At 37.7% G+C, this 21,515-nt stretch overlaps 2 protein-coding genes across 3 annotated transcripts; one reads left to right on the forward strand and one right to left on the reverse strand.

Moving 5' to 3' along the window:
- Positions 1-244: 244 nt before the first annotated feature.
- Positions 245-9,168, forward strand: LOC111604602 (pyruvate dehydrogenase (acetyl-transferring) kinase, mitochondrial). Its single transcript, XM_023322715.2, has 5 exons — positions 245-1,180; positions 7,576-7,783; positions 7,850-8,040; positions 8,104-8,675; positions 8,742-9,168. The coding sequence occupies exons 1-5, from the start codon at positions 1,057-1,059 to the stop codon at positions 8,880-8,882; spliced, it is 1,236 nt and encodes a 411-aa protein (XP_023178483.2). The 5' UTR covers positions 245-1,056; the 3' UTR covers positions 8,883-9,168.
- Positions 9,169-11,666: 2,498 nt separating this feature from the next.
- On the reverse strand, positions 11,667-17,164 carry LOC111604616 (PTB domain-containing adapter protein ced-6). Of its 2 annotated transcripts, none has more exons than XM_023322732.2 (7): positions 17,038-17,164; positions 14,259-14,666; positions 13,744-14,171; positions 13,105-13,331; positions 12,614-13,039; positions 12,409-12,545; positions 11,667-11,841 (listed from the first exon to the last, which is right to left on the reverse strand). In XM_023322732.2, the coding sequence occupies exons 2-7, from the start codon at positions 14,574-14,576 to the stop codon at positions 11,785-11,787; spliced, it is 1,593 nt and encodes a 530-aa protein (XP_023178500.2). In that variant the 5' UTR covers positions 14,577-14,666; positions 17,038-17,164; the 3' UTR covers positions 11,667-11,784. The 2 variants fall into 2 exon arrangements, with proteins under 2 accessions (XP_023178500.2, XP_023178499.2); XM_023322731.2 differs by having other exon boundaries at positions 17,000-17,164.
- Positions 17,165-21,515: the final 4,351 nt, after the last annotated feature.

Genomic DNA, 21,515 nt, shown 5'->3' on the forward strand with positions numbered 1-21,515 from the left:
TTGCAATTAAATTGGAATAATTTCAATTTAAAAAAAAAAAACATTTGTATATGCTGTAACTTATGAATATTTATCAAATACATTTGTAAGGGTATGAAATAAAATTGGAAAAGAAATTTAACTTTTAACTATATATAAATATTATCCAGGGTATGTGCAGTGCACCTTGTTATGTTTTCGCTAAAGTGGCGGCTGCACGATAATTAAAATGTGGTAATTTTTAGCTTTGAGCACATACGGTCACACTTTTCACATATTTAGCTCCAGCTGAAATACGTCACACACATACACGGTAGCGCACACACATGGACATTTCTGGAGCGCGCCTATAAAATGAGCACAACACGACGCGCTCTCGAACAGTCGCTCGACTTGTGGAGATAAAACGCGGCGACCGTCTAAATCAGTCGACGTACAGCGCTGCAACAACAAACACCACAACACAAGTAGAACGAAGTGAAAAAGTAAATAAATAGCGAGTTTTAACTGTTTTGATACGCGTGGCGCACAAATCAAGCAAATCAGTGTGGAAAATCCGACTAGAAGGCGCATAATTTGTCCAGCCATAAACGTTTTTTATTGTGCAGAAGCATCAAAAGAACAGTTTCAGCTAGCAAGCAAACACACAACAAAAAACAACAGCAACAACATTGCTGATTTATACAAATACAAATAATTCTTTTTATGCAACAAAGCCGTTTAAAGCACAATTGATTTATTGTTATTATTATTGTTGTTGTTATTCAAATTGAATGCAAAAGACTTGCCAGCTGTTCGTTCGGGAAAAATTGCGGTAAAAGCGTGTTACTCGAAAATCGAAAAATCCAATAAGAAAGGCGAGAGTGTGTGTGGCTGCGCCTGTGAGGGGGCCCGGTCAACGTCCTGCCTAAAAGTTTGGTTATGTACGCTTTTATCCTCGCTGCTGCTGTCGTCGGCTGCTGAAGGTGAGCGAAGGACATTGCGCCTACCGGCTGCTATATAACGTAAAGGCGGCCCAGTAAACCACAACTGATTCTAAAAAAAACTACACACACACACATACAAAAGACACTCAACATGCGCATTTTTCCTGTACGTCTGTCGGCCGCTTCATCCTCTATGGCGAGCCTGGCCAAAATGTTGGATTTCTATTCGGGCTTCAATCCATCGCCTCTGTCAATAAAACAGTTTATGGATTTCGGTAAGTCGAAAGTTTATAAATAATTTAAGGTTATTGAGTCCTTGCCGGCTATCGTTAAGTTTCGCTCACGCTCAAGTAGAACAAACACGCCTCTCACTCACCCTTCTACTACTCGCGAGAACAATCTTGTATAATAATAAACATTTGATACTATTTCTGACGTCATTTGATTTGCTGCTTTTGATCTACTTGTCTGCTTGTCTCTTGCATAACCTATCATACAGAATGAGCATCGATTGTTATTTTTATTGCCCTTTGCCTTGGCTCCTGTTGGCTAAAAAAGAGTGAATTATTAATAAATAAGCACTCAATATGCCAACTGCGCTCAGTACGTGACATAGCTTGGCTACGTTATGATCTTGCGTAACCTGTCAACAGAACGAAAACTCACTCAACTTGACGAAAGAAGAGAGAACAATGGTTAATTAGGAAACACTCAACCATTTGCGATCAATATGAAAAACATGCTCATCTTAGCTTTGTGGATTTTAGATTTTAGTTTATAGCTCAACTGCGCAAATCGTCGTTATCTAATATTCAATTTAATTTCATTGAATTGTCAATTAAGCCGTTTTTACTGTACAACAAACTGTTGACTGTGCACTGAGCGCTGAGCGAGAGAGAAAGAGAGAGTGAGAGCGAGCATAAATAAATAGTCGTCTCAATTGCACGCTTCGATGTGTAAAACTATAAAAAACGGAAGTTCCCACAAATGGGCTTAGTTTTCATTAGCCGTCAACAATAAATGACAATGAAATGTTATATTCTTGCTACATGTTGCTTAGCCCCTATTGCCACCCAATCCCACCCACTAGTTGCAATGACAGCTGGCACGTGCCGCCCAAGGACGTTTCAATGTCAATTATATATACATATTCGAATATATAGGCGAATGCATGATCTACATGGATATATAGACAAAGGTGTATACCTATATAAATACATTTATAAGTCTGTTCTAAGCTGCACGAAAACCTGCCTCAATAAGCACAACAAACACTAAGCTAACAGTATGACACTCAGCGCTACCCTATATTCGTACTTTCAAGTGTTATATAAGAGGTTTGGTAAAAAGCAATGCATCTATGTATATATTACATAATTTAAAGTCTGAATAGATTCTAAATATAATTAAAAAATATATTTTTTCGATAAAATTTTAATTTTTTAATATAAATTTTATTTTGCATACATTCAAATTAGAAAGATACACAAAATATTCATTTTATCTTAAACAAAACATGACTAAGTCAAAAAACAAGGCTAAAGAACAACTATGTGAAACTTATATTTAAAAATAATTGCTGAAAAAGCAATTTTAAAAATATATATATATATTTATATAAGAGCATATATATGAATATGTCAAATACAGTATATATGAAAAGCATAACTAAAAAAAAGTCCAGCAACAACTATATTATTGTATAGATTCAAAATTTGAAAAAGTACAGTCTTTGTTTTTGGACAAAACATTGTTAGCTGCTATCTTCTACTTTCTGTATCGCTCTATATATATCATATAGATCTAGTTCTGTTAGGGTATGTATACTGTATATAATTTTACTCTATCTCTCCATCCGTCGACGTATATACTTCCTCTATATCTTTATAGGGTATGATATGACGTCCATTATAACTCGATAGAGTCTCAAGCCAAGCTACTGTCACTCTTAATATACCCTTAAAGTGATATCAGGCACGACCTTCACCCCTTGCCCCCATCACTTCTATACCCCCGTATACCCTGTATGTTTATAAGGTATCACACACCACCCTCTCCCTAGGCGACTATCATTCTTTGTTAGGCTTTTCACAACAGCAACAACAACAAAAGTTCTCAGCCAACGACTTGGAAACAATGCGTCGCCCACTGTTCAAGCCAAGTGGCTGAAGGGCCCAGATATGAATCTGGGCGCTTGTAGAAACGGCAGGGGCCTGACCTGGAAGGAGGCTGTTGTTCTATATATAGAGTGGGCCAGGAGGGGGCTTCGTTCATGTTTTTGTCGTTTTGGTATTAATAGAAATTGTACGAAAACAGGCTCGTGGACAACATTCGAGTATATAACCCTCATAAAGCCCCTAAATAACCCCCTTTTATCCATTATTTATTATCTTTTGTTTTCGCTTTATTGAAGTGCAAAACAAAATTACTACACAATCAAATATCAATATACTTGATATATACAGACATATGTATGTATACGTGCCTTTACTTGAACTGTCGATGCGAGCGATAAGCTTCTAGCTGCTTTTGGGACCAACTGTACCGAAATATGCCACGGCATGTATAACGCATGAGTTCAAAGCAATTGCTGCATGGATAAGTCATGAGAATCAGCTCAGCTGTGTCCATTAACAACTTGTCGGGAGTGTAATAAATAGAGATTTCGCACATATAGTACAGATATCGAGAATTATCTTTTATGGCACTCATATGCTATAATATGGAAACATTTTTTGGTATTATCAGCTTGCAACATGCAAATCTATTTGAATACCACGAAAACACTTCACTTCACATAGTTGCTAATTGTTATTTACTAATAAGCTACACACTTAACATCAGACAGTGAAGCTTCGCTGGAGTGAATAATGAATGTTAAATATGTATAATATATATGTACAGTAAAATCGATCTAGAGTGAGCCTTTAGGTTCTATATTCAACTTAAATGTTTCACAGTGAAGCTACAGAAAAGTCTCTCTAGAGTAAGGGCATACTACATAGAGTATTCCAGAAAAACGTGTATCCTACTAGACGTTTTACTGTATTTTATTTTTTAAATATTCTAGGTTAAAAGTACTTCAATATAGAGCAAAATCTGCCTTTATTCATTCAACTATGCCGAACAAACAGGGTTCTTACTGTAATAAGCAGAAATTTCTAGTTTAGCAATGCTTAAAAGATAACGCATATAATGGAGAATCGCTTTATTTCCCTAGCAAGGGGGCTTACTGTCTTAAACTTCTACTGCAAAAACTCCCTAAGAGAAGTAATCGCTCTCTAAAGTATACCCAAAGACAATCTATATTATAACAGTATTTGCTGTATAATAATTATATACCATATATTTATGATCGACCTTAATCACTTTCCCTATCAGCTGGCCGAAGAGAAAAACAATATGTCAGAGCATATATAAAAAGTATTTGATATGGCGAATTCGGAGGCTCGTTTTGATTATACGAGCGAGCAAATCATGTGCCAAAAAATTTTTATATTTTATATATATATATATATTTTTTTTTTTCAAAAGAAACAAATCGTGTGAATATATATATATATAAATATAAGAAATATAAATGCTGTGACTAAATATATAAGCACGAGTTTTTGTTTTTATTTTTTAATGGAAAATTTTTTTGACGCATTCGTTAAGTATACGACATTATATTATATGGTATATTAAGTATACGTACCAGGTACATGACCATCTAAAGCAATAAGAAATGAAAAGAAATGTTAGCAGCATCAGACTGAGCAGCGTTTTCTGGACTTTGGCACATCTTGAACTTTGGATCCTTCCACCAACCGGTTTCGTATGGCCAAAACAAATATAAAAAAAAAAACAAATATAAATAAACACAAGCACAGACGTCAAGACTCAACCCAAATCGAAGAAGAAGCACAACAAAGAAACGAAAAAAATTGCAGCCAAAAAAAAATTGCCAAAAAAAAGAAAAAAGAGCGATACACCCCCATGTCATTTTTTTGTTATTTTTTCTATACTCGTGATTATAATGACAGCCACACGCGCCTCATTTTTTTTTCTACGCACTTGCTCGCTAGACTGCAGGGTATATTATTTTCCTTTTTAACAGTTATCTTTGATGAAAAAAATAATAACTATGTTTAACGTCTACAAATTGAACGACATATGTTGAATTTGAGCTATTACATCGCACACATTTCTCACTCAATTGCCGCTTTCGTTGAGTTTTTAGCATATGCAACTGTAAATTAATGCTGTGTAAGGCAACACAAAGTTCAGCAGTCCGGCATTGAGCTCATAGCATATATTTTTTTCGTTTCTTTCTGTTGCTTTGCCTTGCGATATATATATGTGTGTGTGCTTGCTAATTCGCTCGCACGTTTGATTGTAGCCAGGCAGAAGGGGCGCGACAAAGGCAAATGTGAGTCGAATATACGCAAAAGATGATGATTGTCGATAAAAGTGGATCTAATAAATAGGCTGATGCAATAGGCAAAGATGCTCACACACCCACATATACATATAATATACTGTGGGCGTGACTTTCTGCTGCTATGACGTCACAACGTCACAAAGGTTACTCAAGTGGCTTCCTTGCAAATGTAAATGTAATTGAAATTTAAATTTCTAACTGTAATTGCAGTCGGTTCAGCTTATTTCAGTCGACTTAAACTATCCCTGACCTTAGATTAACTTGACTCTAGTGGTGTGCGTTGCCATTACGTGATGTTGTAAATTATTTATTGCATTTTCCAGCACTGCAGTGCAATTGAGTAATTGTGTGCCAAATTGCTAAACAGTTAACAAGACGCAGGAAAACCATTCAATTGAGTACTGATTGAATTCGTGACGTTTAAACTTGTCACCTGCTAATATCCAATTACTTTATGAGCTTACAACTGTTTGTATGCATGCACATATATCGAGTACGCTGGCGAGACGTGGCCATTAAGAAACGATTAGTTGTTAATAAATATTACTTATCACGCGAGGCAAAATGAAAGTGAGGGCAAACTCTTATCACTAGCAATGCATCAAAGCGTTTGCCAAGTGCCAGACAGGTCCAATCAAATGACCAAAAATCTTCTTTTTTGCAAGTAGCAAATACACAGAACAATAATAACAGCACACACTCTTATACATAGATACATTCACACGTTTTCGTCGTCATATCAAAACAAGCGCTAAAGCGGAAGGCTACAACAAAGCATAAATAAATAGACATGCATACATATGAATGAATGTATGTATGTATATATAAAGCTCTATTTTGAGGTCAGTTTCTAGTGCTTGCGCGGGAGTGAGAGGGCAGATGCTAAATCGCTGCGCGTGTTTGTCTTACGATCGTGCCCAGTGCCTTTCTCTCGCACTCTCTGTCAGTCTGTTGGCTCTCTCCATTTCCAGCCGGCAGTTTCTCGCATATTCTAACTGGGCTGACGTCGTTTGCTTGTTTTGATTTTAAAATTTTTTTTCACTCCTGTTGTGTTTTATGCTCTCCTACGTGTTTATAACTTGTTTTTATTGATTCTGTTTTGTTTTTGGAATTCGTTACAATAGCAGTTCATAAGTAAAATGGCTGCCAAAGCTATCGCAGCGTTTATGACTAACCACAATAACAACACACACGCGCATACGTACATGGATATTCATGTATTTTGTTTGTTTTCGCGAACCGATATTTGTAGTAAATTTTCTTCTATGGCCCACTGTAAATGTTGACACTCTTTCGATTGCCCCCAACTGGACTTCGCTTATCGAGGCCTCTTACTTAGATTAGAGCAAATACGCGTACAAAATAATGAAAAAAAAAAACAAAGAGAGGCGTGCCCTGTCAAATGTTGTCAACAGATGGCGTTGTACAGTTCAAGGTCTACATGTGTTTACACATAATTGTATTTGAATTCATTTTCGTTGTTTCGTTGAGTTCGCTGTGCTAATCTTTCACATACACTCTCTCTCTCGTGCTCTCTCTTTCTCGCATGTTGGTGCTTTCTCGTTGCGGTTTTGTTTTTGTTACGAAACTGTTGACGAGACGAAAAAACAAAATACGAAAAATAAAAATAAATAAATGAAAAGTACAAAGTTTTTGTTCGGCTTTGTTTTTAATATATGTATGACTAAAGCGCTTTTAGTTACGGGTTCTTAACTTGAGCTCGGTAATCAATTAAGCTGAAATGGAGAGAAGTGAACGAAAGGTTCAATGTAATATATGTGTATGAGTATGTGTATATAGTATATAGAAGGTGAGCTTTGAAATTGAGTGAACGACTAAGTTGATCAAAACTGGAGTAAATTTGTAAATGTAAGTGCCCAATACCTACTATACACATACCCATTTTATTTATATGGATCACATCGTATAGTCATGATAGTGTTCCATTCCATAACATCTCACGTAACTTTTATAACTAATCCATTGACCGAGCGCATGATCAATGCAAATGTGACTTTTCGATTCCGATTTTCAAATGGAACTAAGCATTGATAAGCCAAAGTAGAACACGGTCTAGACATAATATAGAATTCGATTATATGAAAAGGGTGAAAGAAGCCAAACACGTTTTCTAATTTTCCATTCCTAATTTCGTGTTTTTCAACTTATTTTCTTAAATTATCGCCCACTGACCAAACTATACTATATGTATAGCATTTCTTACCAGATCTCTCCTCTCTTTTGCAGGTCAAAATGCATGCGAAAAGAAATCATTCATATTTCTGCGCAAGGAGCTGCCCGTGCGGCTGGCGAACATAATGAAAGAGATCGCTCTGCTGCCCGATAACCTGCTGCACACACGATCCGTGAGCGAGGTGAGCTCGTGGTATGTGAAGAGCTTCGAGGACGTGCTGGAGTACGAGAAGGTCGAGCCCACGCACGACAATCTGCAAAAGTGTGAACCTCCCGAATCATTCAAATAAATGTAGTCGTTAACAAAAGCACCTTCGATTCGTTACAGATTTGTGCGCGATTTGGATCTCATTAGGAATCGCCACAACGATGTAGTGCAGACCATGGCGCAGGGCGTCATCGAGATGAAGGAGAACGAGGGCGGACAGGTGGAAGCCCCTATAGAGAGCTCCATACAATATTTTCTCGATCGTCTCTATATGTCACGCATTAGCATACGGATGCTGATCAATCAGCACAGTGAGTGTGAAATGAGATATATAACTATATATATATATTTAACATCTCGCTCTCGCTGTCTAGCTCTGCTCTTTGGCTCCAGTCCGCATTCAGTGGGCCGTCATATTGGCTGCCTGGACCCCGCTTGTGATCTCTCCGATGTGGTGCGCGATGCCTATGAAAATGCGCGTTTCCTCTGTGATCAATATTACTTGACCAGTCCCGCTTTAGAGATACAGCAGCACAGTTGCACGGATGAGGTTATACCCATACGCACTGTTTACGTGCCTTCGCATTTGTACTATATGCTCTTTGAGCTGTTTAAGAACTCTATGCGCGCCGTTGTCGAGCATCACAATCAGGACAGTTGCGACACGCTGCCGCCGCTCAAGGTGCACATCTGTCGCGGCAAGGAGGATATATGTGTCAAGATCTCCGACCAGGGTGGCGGCATTCCGCGCTCCCAATCCGATCAGCTATTTAAGTACATGTACAGTACGGCGCCGCAGCCATCGAAATCGGATTTGCACACAGTTCCCTTGGCTGGCTATGGCTACGGCTTGCCCATCTCTCGCCTCTACGCACGCTATTTCCATGGCGATATTGTGCTACTGTCCTGCGAGGGCTTTGGCACCGATGCCATTATTTACCTGAAGGTTCGAGCTTGCTTTCTGAATATATAGTTGAACCTGTTAACTGACTTTCCGTTACTTTGCTTTTAGGCGCTTTCCGATGAGGCCAACGAGCTGTTGCCCATCTTCAATAAGACGAGCTCAAAGTTTTATAGGGCTACGGTGCCCACAGGTGATTGGTCCAATCAGGTAAAATACGTTAAGAAGAAGACGAGCGCCGTTAGCCAATAAGACTGGCCGTGTATATGTGTCTGTGTGTGTATGTGAGTGTGTGTGCGTGTGCAACCAAATAACCCAGCAAAAACCCCGAGTTAACTCCCCTCAGCATGTGGATAATGGAACCCTCGCCTAAGCCCAAAGTCTTAAAAATGATTTAATTTTAAATTAATTATTTGTTAAAAGCCTAATTTAATGTTATATATTATATGTACTGTCTGTATATTCTTTCCTATCCCAAAACACTAATTTTGCATTTTGTCATTGATCAGTTGACATTCCAAAATTTTGAAATATTTCGCAAGGGTTTAAAACATAAAACTAGGCTTTCATTTGTTTTAGTTCGTAAGCATGATAAAGTCTTACACATATATTTTATATACACACATATATATATATATAATATAGCTATATTTATATTTATTGCAAGGAAATTCATTTGAAAGTCTATTTATCCAATGCATAGACAGAGCATATAAAACAAAGTCTTGAAACGATTTACGAAATTAGTTTTCTTTTAATGTGAATTAGCTTGTAAGTTACGAGAATATATTTAAACTAAATGTTCTACCGAGCACACACTATATAATATATATACACACCTGCACATAAACCCCATATATATACATACGTAATGCTATTTATTTTCTAAGTTTTACTGAAGTTTTAAATAAACTGGTTGAAATCTTTATACACCCAACACACGAATCACATTTTGTTTTTTTTTTTTGTTTTTTGTGCTTTGTTTATCCCAATTTATAGCTAACAATTAACCGATTCCTAATAATACTACGGTTTCTAGGTATATAAAACAATAGAACATTTATAAAGATTTTAAAAAAGCGCTAACACTTATAATACGAATACCTCGAGTATTATAATGTGTGATATTTAAGGTAAATCTTTTTAACAATAACTAGATATGCCCAAGAGTCTAAAACATATAAGTTCTATCGTTACTGGATAGTTAGGTATATTTAAAGATTTTTTTTTTTCGAAAATTTGGAATATTTGTGGCATAGTAATATTGTTATATATATTTTTAGACTCGTGAGGCTAGTTGCATTGATTGGCATTTACCTTTTTTAAAACTGGAAATTGATCAATTTTACTAAAATTAATCAGTTTTTATTTTTATTTATTCTGTTGACAATCACAAATCCAACAGCCTATATCTTTTGAAGATTGGCCGTATTAATTTCGTGCCCCACACCCTTAACGTAGCATACTTTAGGGCTAGCTCTAAAAGGGCTTGCTTGCTGTGCCTGTTAAGTCTGTCCTCTACTAGTTCCTTTACTAATTTTAATTGTTGTATATCTTGTATTACTCTTGATATTTCTTTCAGCTTCTTTGTTAAGTTTTCTTTCTTATTGCTCTTAACTTTCCTTTCATTCAATTTCTTTCAGAATTTTTCCAATCGTTGGCGTTATTTATATGGTTTCTTAAAAAATTTATAAATATTCTTTAAGACTGCACCAATTGTAGGGTATTTCAACTACAGCACTGCTTAAGCAACTCTTTACTTTACAATTTTTAATTAATTTTAATTATTTATTACAAAAAAATATTAATAATACAAATATATATAATTCATTTAGAGAGAGCTAGTGACAGAGGCTAACAGAATTTAGTCAAGAATCTAAATTCAGAATTTTTTGTTTCCATTTTAGAAGATATTTGAAACTGTTTTTATTTTATTAATGATTTAATTAAAATTTATTAAAGTTTACTTTGCATTTTTGTATATTTAAATACTTGAAAGTAATTTTGTCTACTACATACCCTGTGATTTTGCTTTTGGTGTTGGTCCAAGCACAAAGCCTATAGAAAGTATTTCAATTTTGGGAATTTTGATTGTTTAATTGATTGATTGATTGATTGCAGAGCTCGGACATGAATGCAAGGCAGCTTAATGCGACCATATCGAAGCGCTACAGCGACTTGGACTAAAAAATCATCGCCCAAACAAACACTCAGGACAAACTGCAAAAAACAATAGATTATATACAGAGATCTAATATATATTATATATATATATATATAGAGTATATTAAAAGTATATATATAAACAGTATATATACAAATATCACTAGATCTAGGCAAACTACATTCCCAAACAACGGCAGCAGCAATGACAACGTTTTTTGTATTTGAATTTGTATTCATGGCAGTTAACGCGTTAAGTTTTTAAAATTGTTGAAATAAAAATGTTAAGAAAAACTAAAACCAACTGCATATTTTATAACTAGAAATAAACGATAAAAATACACTACTTTTTAGGCGCTACATTTTATTTTTTACATCATAATAAATATTGTTCATTTTGCAGAGATATATATATAGATAGATAGATAGATATATTTATATGGAATATCTGTTAGATAATTATGATATTCATTTGTTGTTTATGCTTTTCTTGTTTTTATAATTATTTTATACAAAATTCTCACATTTAGGTTTTTTAGCTTTTGCACATTATCACGAGATTTCGTTATTTATTTTGCTCGGCATTTGACATTGATTTAAACTATTTAACTAGAGCAACAATTGATTCGTTTAAACAAAGTGCATTGGATTCGATAATATAATATAATATATATGTATATATAGATTCACATATATTTAATAATCATACATAATTTGCAATATAAAATTATATAAACAATAATACACACATATTTATAAATCAAGCGCGAAACTCAAAAAAATATTTTAACGAACAATTTTTTCACGCAGCAGGCATATATATATATATATATATATATATATGTAAATTGCAAATAGGCTATAAATAGCTACAAACTGTATACGCTCATATATATAGTAACACAACTTTTCTTTCGGATCGATCGATATTGCAGCAAATGGCGTAGTTAGCACCGCTTTCGATCTACTGCCGCCTCCGCCTCCTCCTACTTTACTTGCGCAACGGATCCAAACTCTCCAACGAGAAGTCATCAATGTTAAGCTGACTCTGAAAACACAAATAATATTTTGCTTATGTATTTGGTATTTACTATATATTTTAAATTCATGTTTATGCAAATTGTAAGTTTTTGCAATGTTCTTCAATCATCTTTGATTATTCATAAAATGTTCTATAATTTTGTTTTACATTTTCAAGGACTTCTACGTCATCTTCATTTCAGTTTATCAATCACAGTTATTTTTAAACACTTCAAACTTCCCAATTTATACATTTTAGCTAGCGTTCATCTTCAGTCAGTCAGTGAATCTTTCAATCACTTTAATATGCTTCAATTTAAGTCCAGAATTTAATTACAGTGGTAAATGTAGTCGGCTAACTTTCAAGCTTAACTCCATGTGATCATACTTCATCAGTCAGTCAATCAATCAAAGCATAGCCTTTATATACTTTAATCAGAAGAGCTAACTACAGAAAAAATTCAACGTCCTGGCGTAAGCGCCCTACTTAAAGTCCATTCCATCAGCTAGTCAACCACAACTCCTTGATCTTTAGCTAGTCATTCAATCGGTCCTCGTGAGCCCAGCCGCAGTCACTCGCTTAATCAAATCTCACCTTGAACACGCTGGGCCCGTTGTTCATTTCAAATGGATCGGAGCCAAACAGATCCGTATTGCCATTCAGGCCATTGTTGCCGCTATTGGACACCGAGGTGCTGCGACGTGGTGCCGCAATCTTTGGCGGCGGTGCCACTGTTCAATCATAGAAAGAAATTAAACGTTATTGATTGATCGATCTGATGTATTTCAAAAGGACCTACATAGAGGTGGCGTAATGTTCAGCTCGCTGGAGAAGCCGCTGCTGTTGATGCTATTGTTGTTATTTAGACTGCTGTTGTTGTTATTTAGGCTACTGTTGTTGTTGTTGAAGAAAAGCTGCTGGCCAAAGCTTTTGGATGGCTCAAAGCCAAATAGATCGTTGCTAATGGCATTTCGCCCATTGCTAAGATTATCCTGTATCTCATCGGCACGTGGATCGAAATCGCTATCTGAATCCGAGTTCAAGAGCAGCTCATCCATTTTCTGGCTATTGCTCTTGCTTCCACCGCCTCCGCCGCTGCTGCTGCTGCTCATCTGGCTGGACAGATTGCTCCGGGGCGGCACGATTGGCAAGAACGAATTGGGGGATGACGAATGTGTCGATGATGCCGTCATCGAGTTAGTATCAATTAGCAGCTTATCTTCATCTAGCCGAATTAATTCAATGTTTTCATTTAAGTTTATAATTTGCTAATGTTCATTCGCGACTTACCCAGCTTGCCATTGCTAAGCGTTTCATTGCCATTCAGCTCCTGGTTGGGCACCTCGATAATATCCTTGATGCCCAGCTTAAATAGCATTGCATCTAGCTCGGCCTTTGGCAATTTGTTTGACAATTCGCGCAATCGCTCTTTGTATATTGAAATTGTTTGCTGTAGATGCTCAATTTGCTGCTGCGCCTTGTTTAGATTTGTCTTCTCGTTGCTGTCCATGAATTTTCTGTTTAAAGAAAGAAGCATTGATTGAGTGATTGATTGGCGATTGATAAAATTAAACTATAAGACTTGGCTTCCTTGTGAAGTGATATTGAAAATTGAAAGGAGACTGAATTGATGTAATCTGATTGATTGATTGAATGACTGATAATTGAAAAATCAAAGAAACTAAAAGATGGTTGACTGGTTGAATAACTGACAGGCTGAACTATACAACTTAATCTACCACATTAGTTGGTTTTTATGGGGTGGTTAAATACTATGATTGGTTTTTTCATACCAAAAGGTATAAAAACAGATGAAAAGTGATTGATTTGTTGTCTACTCAAACCGGTTCAAATACATTTGCAACCGTGTTCTAGTGCCAAGGAAATGTACCAAGGTAAATTGAATATATAAAGTTAAATCAAACCCACCTGTAGGCCAAGTCAAAGGCCTGGCCAATGGTCAGCGTAATGTCCGAGGCCAATTTATTTGATATGAAAACAAAGCATTCGTGCGTCTCCTCCGGCTTCGCGCTGCCATTCGAATTGTAGCCATTTGTGTCCGTTGTGCCATTATCTTTCGACTTGATTGTCTTGGCAATGAAGCTAAAGAACTTTTTCACACCCTTCTCGTCCGCACAGTACGAGATGTTGTACAGCGGAAATTGATGTAGTATTTTATGTGTACGCGGCTCCTGAATGGCCACGCCCTTGATGCTAATTGTAATCTCCAGCTTCTTAAATTTCTCCTGTGTTCCCGTTTCCGCTTTCTTCATTTGCTGTGCGAATTGCAATTTGCGTATTGCGTCCTTGACCACTTCGATGCCTTTGGGTTGGTCCACACTCAGGTTACCAAAGAACTGCAAAGGTATGGATAGAGAAGACGGAGTATTAGAAATGGGAGTGCTTGACTAGCAGATACTGCATTGCTCAGCCTCGACTCTCACCTTGACTAGATATACGGCATGTCCATTGATGAGCTGCTCCGGCGTATGCAGCCAATTACGTTTGCCGCTCTTCGAGTCGCCTTTGGAGTTGCCACCGCTGCTGCCGCCATTGCTGGCGCTGTTGTTGCCGCTGCTGCCATTGCCCAGGCCGGCATCACAGCCATCGGATGAGTCTTGTAGCTGTTGCAGCTGCTTCTCCTGCTGTTTGCTATTCTGCTTGTTCCAGAACTTTAGCTGCGACATTTTTGCAGCAGCTTTGCTGCCAGCGCTGCTGACGCCGCCGCCGCTGCTGTTGTTGCCCGCTGGCTGATAAGGCATCTCTGTCGCTCTCACTCTTATGTGTTTCGCCGTTTTTCCGTTTTATCGTTTTGCTCAACTCAGCTCAGCTCAGCTCAGTTCAGTTCACCTCTGTAAAATGAGAAACGCGTTATAAAAATTTCGTTTAGAACTTTGCTCGATTGGCGATTTTCAATTGGATTTGTTTGCCGCGGGGTTTTTCCCTTTTGTCAGCTGAAACTTAATTTGCAAAAAAATAAAAAAAAATTCCAAACGTCTTGTCCCCAGACATTTGCCAATTGCTAATTAATTCGTTCGTTATACAACTTGCAATGAATCTGAATGCATTCCTTGCCAGCTGGTAAGCCAATCCCCCAGTGCATCTGCATCCACACACACACATGCACATTTATATATATATTTATATACATATATATATATATATTCGTCAAACGTCAGCTAAACCAGTTGCCCATGCAGCCGCCAACAGTAAGCGCTAAAAAAGCATTAACAAGCGCTATGTGTTAGAAGTCAGTGATGCTCATTTGGGTAGAATTTTCACAAGATCTAGCTATTTTCTATGTGCTAGTCTTTTCATAGAAAATTAAGTCTTAATTAAATTATATTCTTCTTTTTTAAGCTTATTTAGATTATTTTCATAAGCACAACATTTAGCCTTTTTTAAGCCACCATTTGAACTGACGTAAGCTTATATAACATATGTCCTTTTCATCATATTTCTTTAAACCTAACATTTGGCTTTTTTATGGCTTTTCAGAGCTAGCTTGCACAACACTGGCTTACATCAACAATCAGCTGGTTTTGACGTCACAGTGCGGCCTTTAAAGACATAGCCAAGACAACAATAAGCCAGAGTTTCTCAGAAGCAAATGCACATCCACAATTACACAAGCACACACACACACTCTCACAGTTGACCAAAGTTGGCATTAATAAAAAGCTAAAGCCTTTTGTGAGATTCTCATGCAATTCTCACATTTCGTGCTGTTTTTTGCTTCTGTATCACATAATTAAGAAAAATCTTGCTAAATATAATAAATAAATCATTGTTCATACATACAGCAGACATACGCTCCAACGGAATCAAAAGTTATTTATCTCTTTGTTCTTTAAGCGAATAGAAAAAATCTATTTTACGCAATTTTTTTTTTTGTTTTAACAAAATCTTCAGTTTTTAAGGGGACTCCTAGCAAACAGGTTTTTATTGACTATGCATCATAACGTATGCATACTGTATGCATGGACATAAGTTTGATTTATTTTGAAGCTGATTTGGGAACTGGCAGCGAGGCATTAGGCAACAACAGCAACAACGGCAATAATGGCACAAAAGCGAAAGCCAAATTATCCAAAAGCGGCGACAACAACAACAAACGCAGCAACAACGGTACAAAAATAGCACAGCGTAGCTTAACGAAACGAAATGAAAAGTGTAACACCCTGTATTTGGCATGGCAATTGTGTGCGGAATTATGGAGCCGCCGCTGCTGCGCAATCAACTTAAAATTAAAAATAAAAATTGAACAAAACACATAAGCATACGCAGCGCTCAGCTGACACAAGCGTCAACTGCGACGACCAACAAAAGAGATAAAGTCGACAATTCGTAGCCAAACCGCAATGACGACGGCTACGCTGACGTTGACGCAGACGCTGACAGCTTCACGGAAGTCAACGACGCAGCCAACCCTCTTCGTTCAGTTTAGCATGCAGAATACGTATGCTGTTTATGCGCACAGATTAGAAAATCCAAAAACAACTCAACGACAGCACAGCGTTGTAAATAATGTAAGTGCAGCTCATTGAAGAAGAGGGAGAGAGAGGGGTACTTAGCTGCGTAGGAGTGTGAAGTTCAGACAATGGAATTATTGCGGTACTTCTATGATGTATGTGTACTGACTGTGAAATTTTTGTTGTGTACCATTTTGTTGAGCTCAGCCATCTTTATCTTCTCCTCCCTCTCTCCTGCCAGACGTTAATAACATGCTATAATTTATTTACGTGTTGGTAAACGTTGATTTATGATTTCTTCTATGGCCTGAAGCATCAACATACTTTCTTTTAGGATTTTTATCAGGTGTGCCACAGGTGTGTTTAGGCAAAACCAACAGCGACAAATTAATGTTTGCTAACAAATGTGCGTCTTTTAAGGCTTAAGCCATTGCCCAAGCAACCGATTAACAAACAACAATATCAGCAACAACAACAGTCGCAGCACTGGCGGCGCTTTTGGGCCAACTCAATCAAGAAAACAATAAAAACTTTCATAATTAGCGGGAGCTGCGTACTGCGCTTGCGTGTGTGCGTGCGTGCATAGCATAAAAAAAAAGTATGTAATTTAAATTTAATCAAACACACTGACACACTGTAGGCAATCATATTTGTAATTTTGCATTTGCACTTTTGCTTTTTATTGCGTTTTCTATCAGAAAAACCACGCATACCGTTTGTCTAGCAAGGCGTTAAATTGATGCTAAATTACTTTTCTTTTTTTTGTGCAACAGTTTCGCACAGTCTTTTGCACAGAGTTACAAATTTTCACCGCTATAGCGCCACGGCGCCAATACGTAACGTACACGTCGGGAGACAGCCCAGTACTAAACAACAAAAAAGCAAAGCTTCAACTTTTTCAAGTCGTTTCGTTTAATTCACTTGCATTTGAGCTCAACACACATACACACGCGCACATATATGCTCGCAAAGAGCGGAAGAGAGGGGGAGAGCAAACACAATAAACAATTGTTAAGATTGCCGCTCGCAGCAGAGATAAATCGAGATTAGAGCACATAACAGCAACAAAGATGACGCCGCTTCTGGCAAGTGCGAGAGTACTCCGTTTATAATTACATACATACAATATTTGGTTATACTTTTTTACCGCAAAAACATTTCCAAACTTCACTCTAATATATAAAATTAAATACACGTGAATACGCTCTTGTCGATCCCACTCATTATTTTTAATCTCACTCAGTCATACTCTCTCTTTTGTTTCCTTCTCTCGCCCACATGACCTGAAACTCTCTCGCAGATGACAGTGCAAAACAGACAACAACACTAAAAACACCCGTAGCAAGGAGCAGCTCATTAAATTATTTATTTCCAGTGTATTCCGGATTTAGATTCTAAATTTGGACAATGGGCCAAATTTACATACATACACATATGTACATACTTTTCACTTGTTAAACAATTTTCGCTAGTTTTACTCGTTAAAAATGTGAATCTTGCCTTGTGTGCTGATTGAAGAAATTAGTGCAATTGATGCGATGCGGGCGAGAGTGCGCAGCTGGAGGCTATACGATAGCGGCTGTGGCACAGTTTTTACAGTTACACGCGATGCACGGTGGACAGATAATAATAATAATAATAACTATAACAAAATCGGCAACAATGGCGGGATGCTGCGGCTGGTACAAATACTGATACAGCAACAACAACAACAACAACCGTTTAGTTTTCGCGCGCTCTCCGTCTCCTCCTGTCTGTCTGCTTTGCTCTCTCTCTCGCTCCCTCTCAGTTTGGTGTGATGCGGACTCGTCGCGAATTTATTTTTTTTGTCGTATTTCGTTTTATTTTCTTAATGTACTGCGCAAATTTACAACAAGCAAGATAACAGCAGCCGCAGCAGCAACAACAACAACAAACACATCGACACTGACGATGGAATATCCTCACCACCTTCACGGTCCGTCGATTTGTTTTTACCGATCACGCGCAAGAGACTGAGGCTCGAGCTGCCGTTGCGTTGACCAAAAAGTTATGAGGCCGTTTCATTTTGCACCTGCCAGGGCTACACGCTTACTCGCACACAGCGCTCAGCTAGAGTAGCAGCCAAATGCAGTTGGTTGCCAAAGCAATGCGCATGTCCATCCCACTGAGTGGCCGATTTCCAGTGAGCAACTCTATTTGAAGCAGGCGGAAAAGCTAATGAGCGAAAAAAATACTTTACATGCAGCCCTGGTTTCTGTGATACAGACGTAAAACTAGTTATTGCTCGCTTACGACGCGATCATACGGCTTGACGAACACAAAGCATGCACTGCATCCACAAAGTAAGTTTGTAAAATAGTATAGGACCTTTAGCATGTAAGAAAATTGACATTATTTTATAATTTAAATACTTAAAACAAATTTTATTTATTTTTTTTTATTGTTCTTACTTATAAATCGTTTATTTAAGCCAGTAATTGCTACATTAACCTATGAACTCATATGCCTGGTCACTTCAATTGTAAGGTATTAAGCGTAGTTTTCTCTTTTGTGGTCGAATCACACACACATGGAAGGGTATGAGTAAGCGCTCATTTGTGCGGCAGCGTGTGAGTGTGTGTGTGTGTGCATTTCAAAGTTTTACCTGTTGGTTTTCAATTGTTTTACATTTTGATAGAAATTATTTTGTGCACAATTTTGTTAGCCCAACGTTCGTTTGCATAGAGAATCAGTTAAAACTTTAAGATTCGTACAAACAATTACAGCAACAGGTGGTTAAGCAGACACCACAAACAATTCGTTTACATTTATTTTATACAAATGAGTGTGACTGTATATGTGTTTGTTTGTAAGCTTTGCTTGTGTAAAACAAAGACCTGACTTGAAGACAATATTGTTGGTGTTGCTGCTGCTGCTACCATGGAGAGGGCAGAAGACTAAAGCAATAGCGGCAACATACATACAAATACGTTTGTAAGCATGTATGTATGTTTCTTTGTATATATGTATGTGTCCATATACATTTGTGATACGTAATTTCTTGGGGTTTTGCCTTTGGTTGGTTGAATTGCAATAAAACTGGTTTCCTAAGTCAGGCGTCTAATGTACGATGTACCATACAAATGCATATTGCTATGTATGTTTGTATGTATGTATGTGTTTAACTGTGCACACACGAGGATTTTAATTATGGTTGTCGTTGCTGCTGCTGGTAAATGCATGCCGTGAATTTTTTTTATTTTGTTCATCAGTATTTTCCATCAATTTTTGCCACATTTTGACTGCAGCGTTGCACGGTAAATTGCATCGACAGGCCAACTGTGTTGATGCTCCCGAAACCGGCTTAACATGTACGCGAGTGTATGTGTCCGTGTGTGCGTGTGCGAGAGTATTCCAGGCTTGCGAATGGCATCCCGGTACCTGCGACACTAACGCTCTCACGAAACTGAATCATACTGCAACTCAGCAATAACAAGAACAACACTAAAGAAAGATAGAGAGAGAGAGATTTTACAGTTAGACCTTTTGCTTGATTTTGCCATTTTCTTTGCCTTTATTGCAAATTCATTTTTTTTTGTATTCATTGATAGGCTTTTCGTTCAGTCCGTTCCGTTCATAGGGCGACTCAGGCAAATTGCTGGGGCGTTATTTTTGTTTTGCTTGTGTGCTCATGCTGATGTCACACCCAACGTTCCCCCCACCTTGTGCTTGAGACAGCGAGACCTTTGTGTTTTTTCCACAGATCATGCAAATTATAAACAATATTGGCATTTAATTTTTGTTATTGCGTATCATTGCTATGGATGTCGTCGGCACCGCCGCCGCCGTCGCCGCCTTCTTAGGGGGCGTTGACTGCCGCCGAGCACAGGGTAAGGCTTGTTTTTATTTTAAATCAAGTTCTGTTTTCGCCGAAGCTGACTTTATCAGTAATGTTTCGTTGAGTTCAAAGGCCCAATTAACCAAATCCAATAAGAACAACAGCAATGGGCAATGGGCGCCTATTAAATTTAAATGTCATAAAAATGTTATTGTAAATATGCATTTATCAAATGACAGCCAGTTTTCCATTTAGAGACGTGCTGGTATTTCTAAAGCGCAATCTTCAAAAAATAAAAAATAAAATAAAAATAAATTAAATAAATAACTATTTTTTTAAGCCTAGAGTTAGCTGCCGACAGCGACGTCAGCTGCGCTGTTAGGCAGCATAATTTACATACGTGACAATGCTGAAGCGCAGCTCAAGTCACGTTTTTGCTTCACGCTTGTTTTTTATTTATTTTTGTTTTCGTTTGAATGCGACGGCGACTGCGCTCTTATCGCGTCTTTGTAATCACTGCCGTTGTCTGAACTGTGATCACCCTGTGGGCGCTGCACTTGCTGCTGCGCTTGTTTCGCTTAAAAAAAAACCAAATTGTGATCTGGCTTTGGCCTGACTTGCGCTTATCAGCGTATACTTTCAAGCACTGAACGCCCCCAACACACACGCACACACACATACAGATTCTGTTGTACGTATGTATGTGTGAGCAGAGTAATTCAATTATTTTGTATATTATTTCCAATGCGACAATAAAATAACAAGCGACAATAACAACAACAGCAACACAGATAAGTTTTGTCATTGTTGCTGCTGTTGCTGATGTTGGTGTTGTTGCTATGGTTGTAGTTGTAGTTGTAGTTGTTGGCGCTATGGCACCGACTGGCACTGGCACAGAGCAATTATTCTGTAATCCGCTTGGTCGCCTGGTTGAGATAGTGTGAGACTTCCGTTGAATGGGGGCCAGCGGCTGTGGCGACTCAGAGAGGCAAACGGAAAAGAGCGAAAGTTTTGTTTAAAAAAATAAAGGAAAACAATTGTAGAAGGTTTTTGTTGTTGTTGCTTTTTTCTGTTTATGCAACGCAGATCGAGTTTCTTAATGGCATCATAAATTGCAGTTGTTGCACAAAAAACAAAAACGTGCGACAAGGTCGTTAAATACAATTTATATAGCAAACGTTGACACTTAAATCAAACTTTTGCGCACTCTCTAGCTCTAGCAAAGGGGCAACTCTCTATGCATAACATAGACTTTTTCCCACAGGGTGGCAGCCTTACATGGTTGTGGTATACGCTTACAGGTGCTTAGCATTAACAGTCTCAGTAATTGTCAGTAAATGAACTATATTCATCCATGTGGCAAGTGTGCATGGTTGTGAACCAAGCTCAACAGCTGTTAAACATTAACAGCACTATGCACACATACATGC

Source organism: Drosophila hydei, unplaced genomic scaffold, assembly GCF_003285905.1.
Source record: "Drosophila hydei strain 15085-1641.00,03,60 unplaced genomic scaffold, DhydRS2 tig00008125-arrow-arrow-pilon, whole genome shotgun sequence".
Lineage (NCBI taxonomy): Eukaryota > Metazoa > Arthropoda > Insecta > Diptera > Drosophilidae > Drosophila > Drosophila hydei.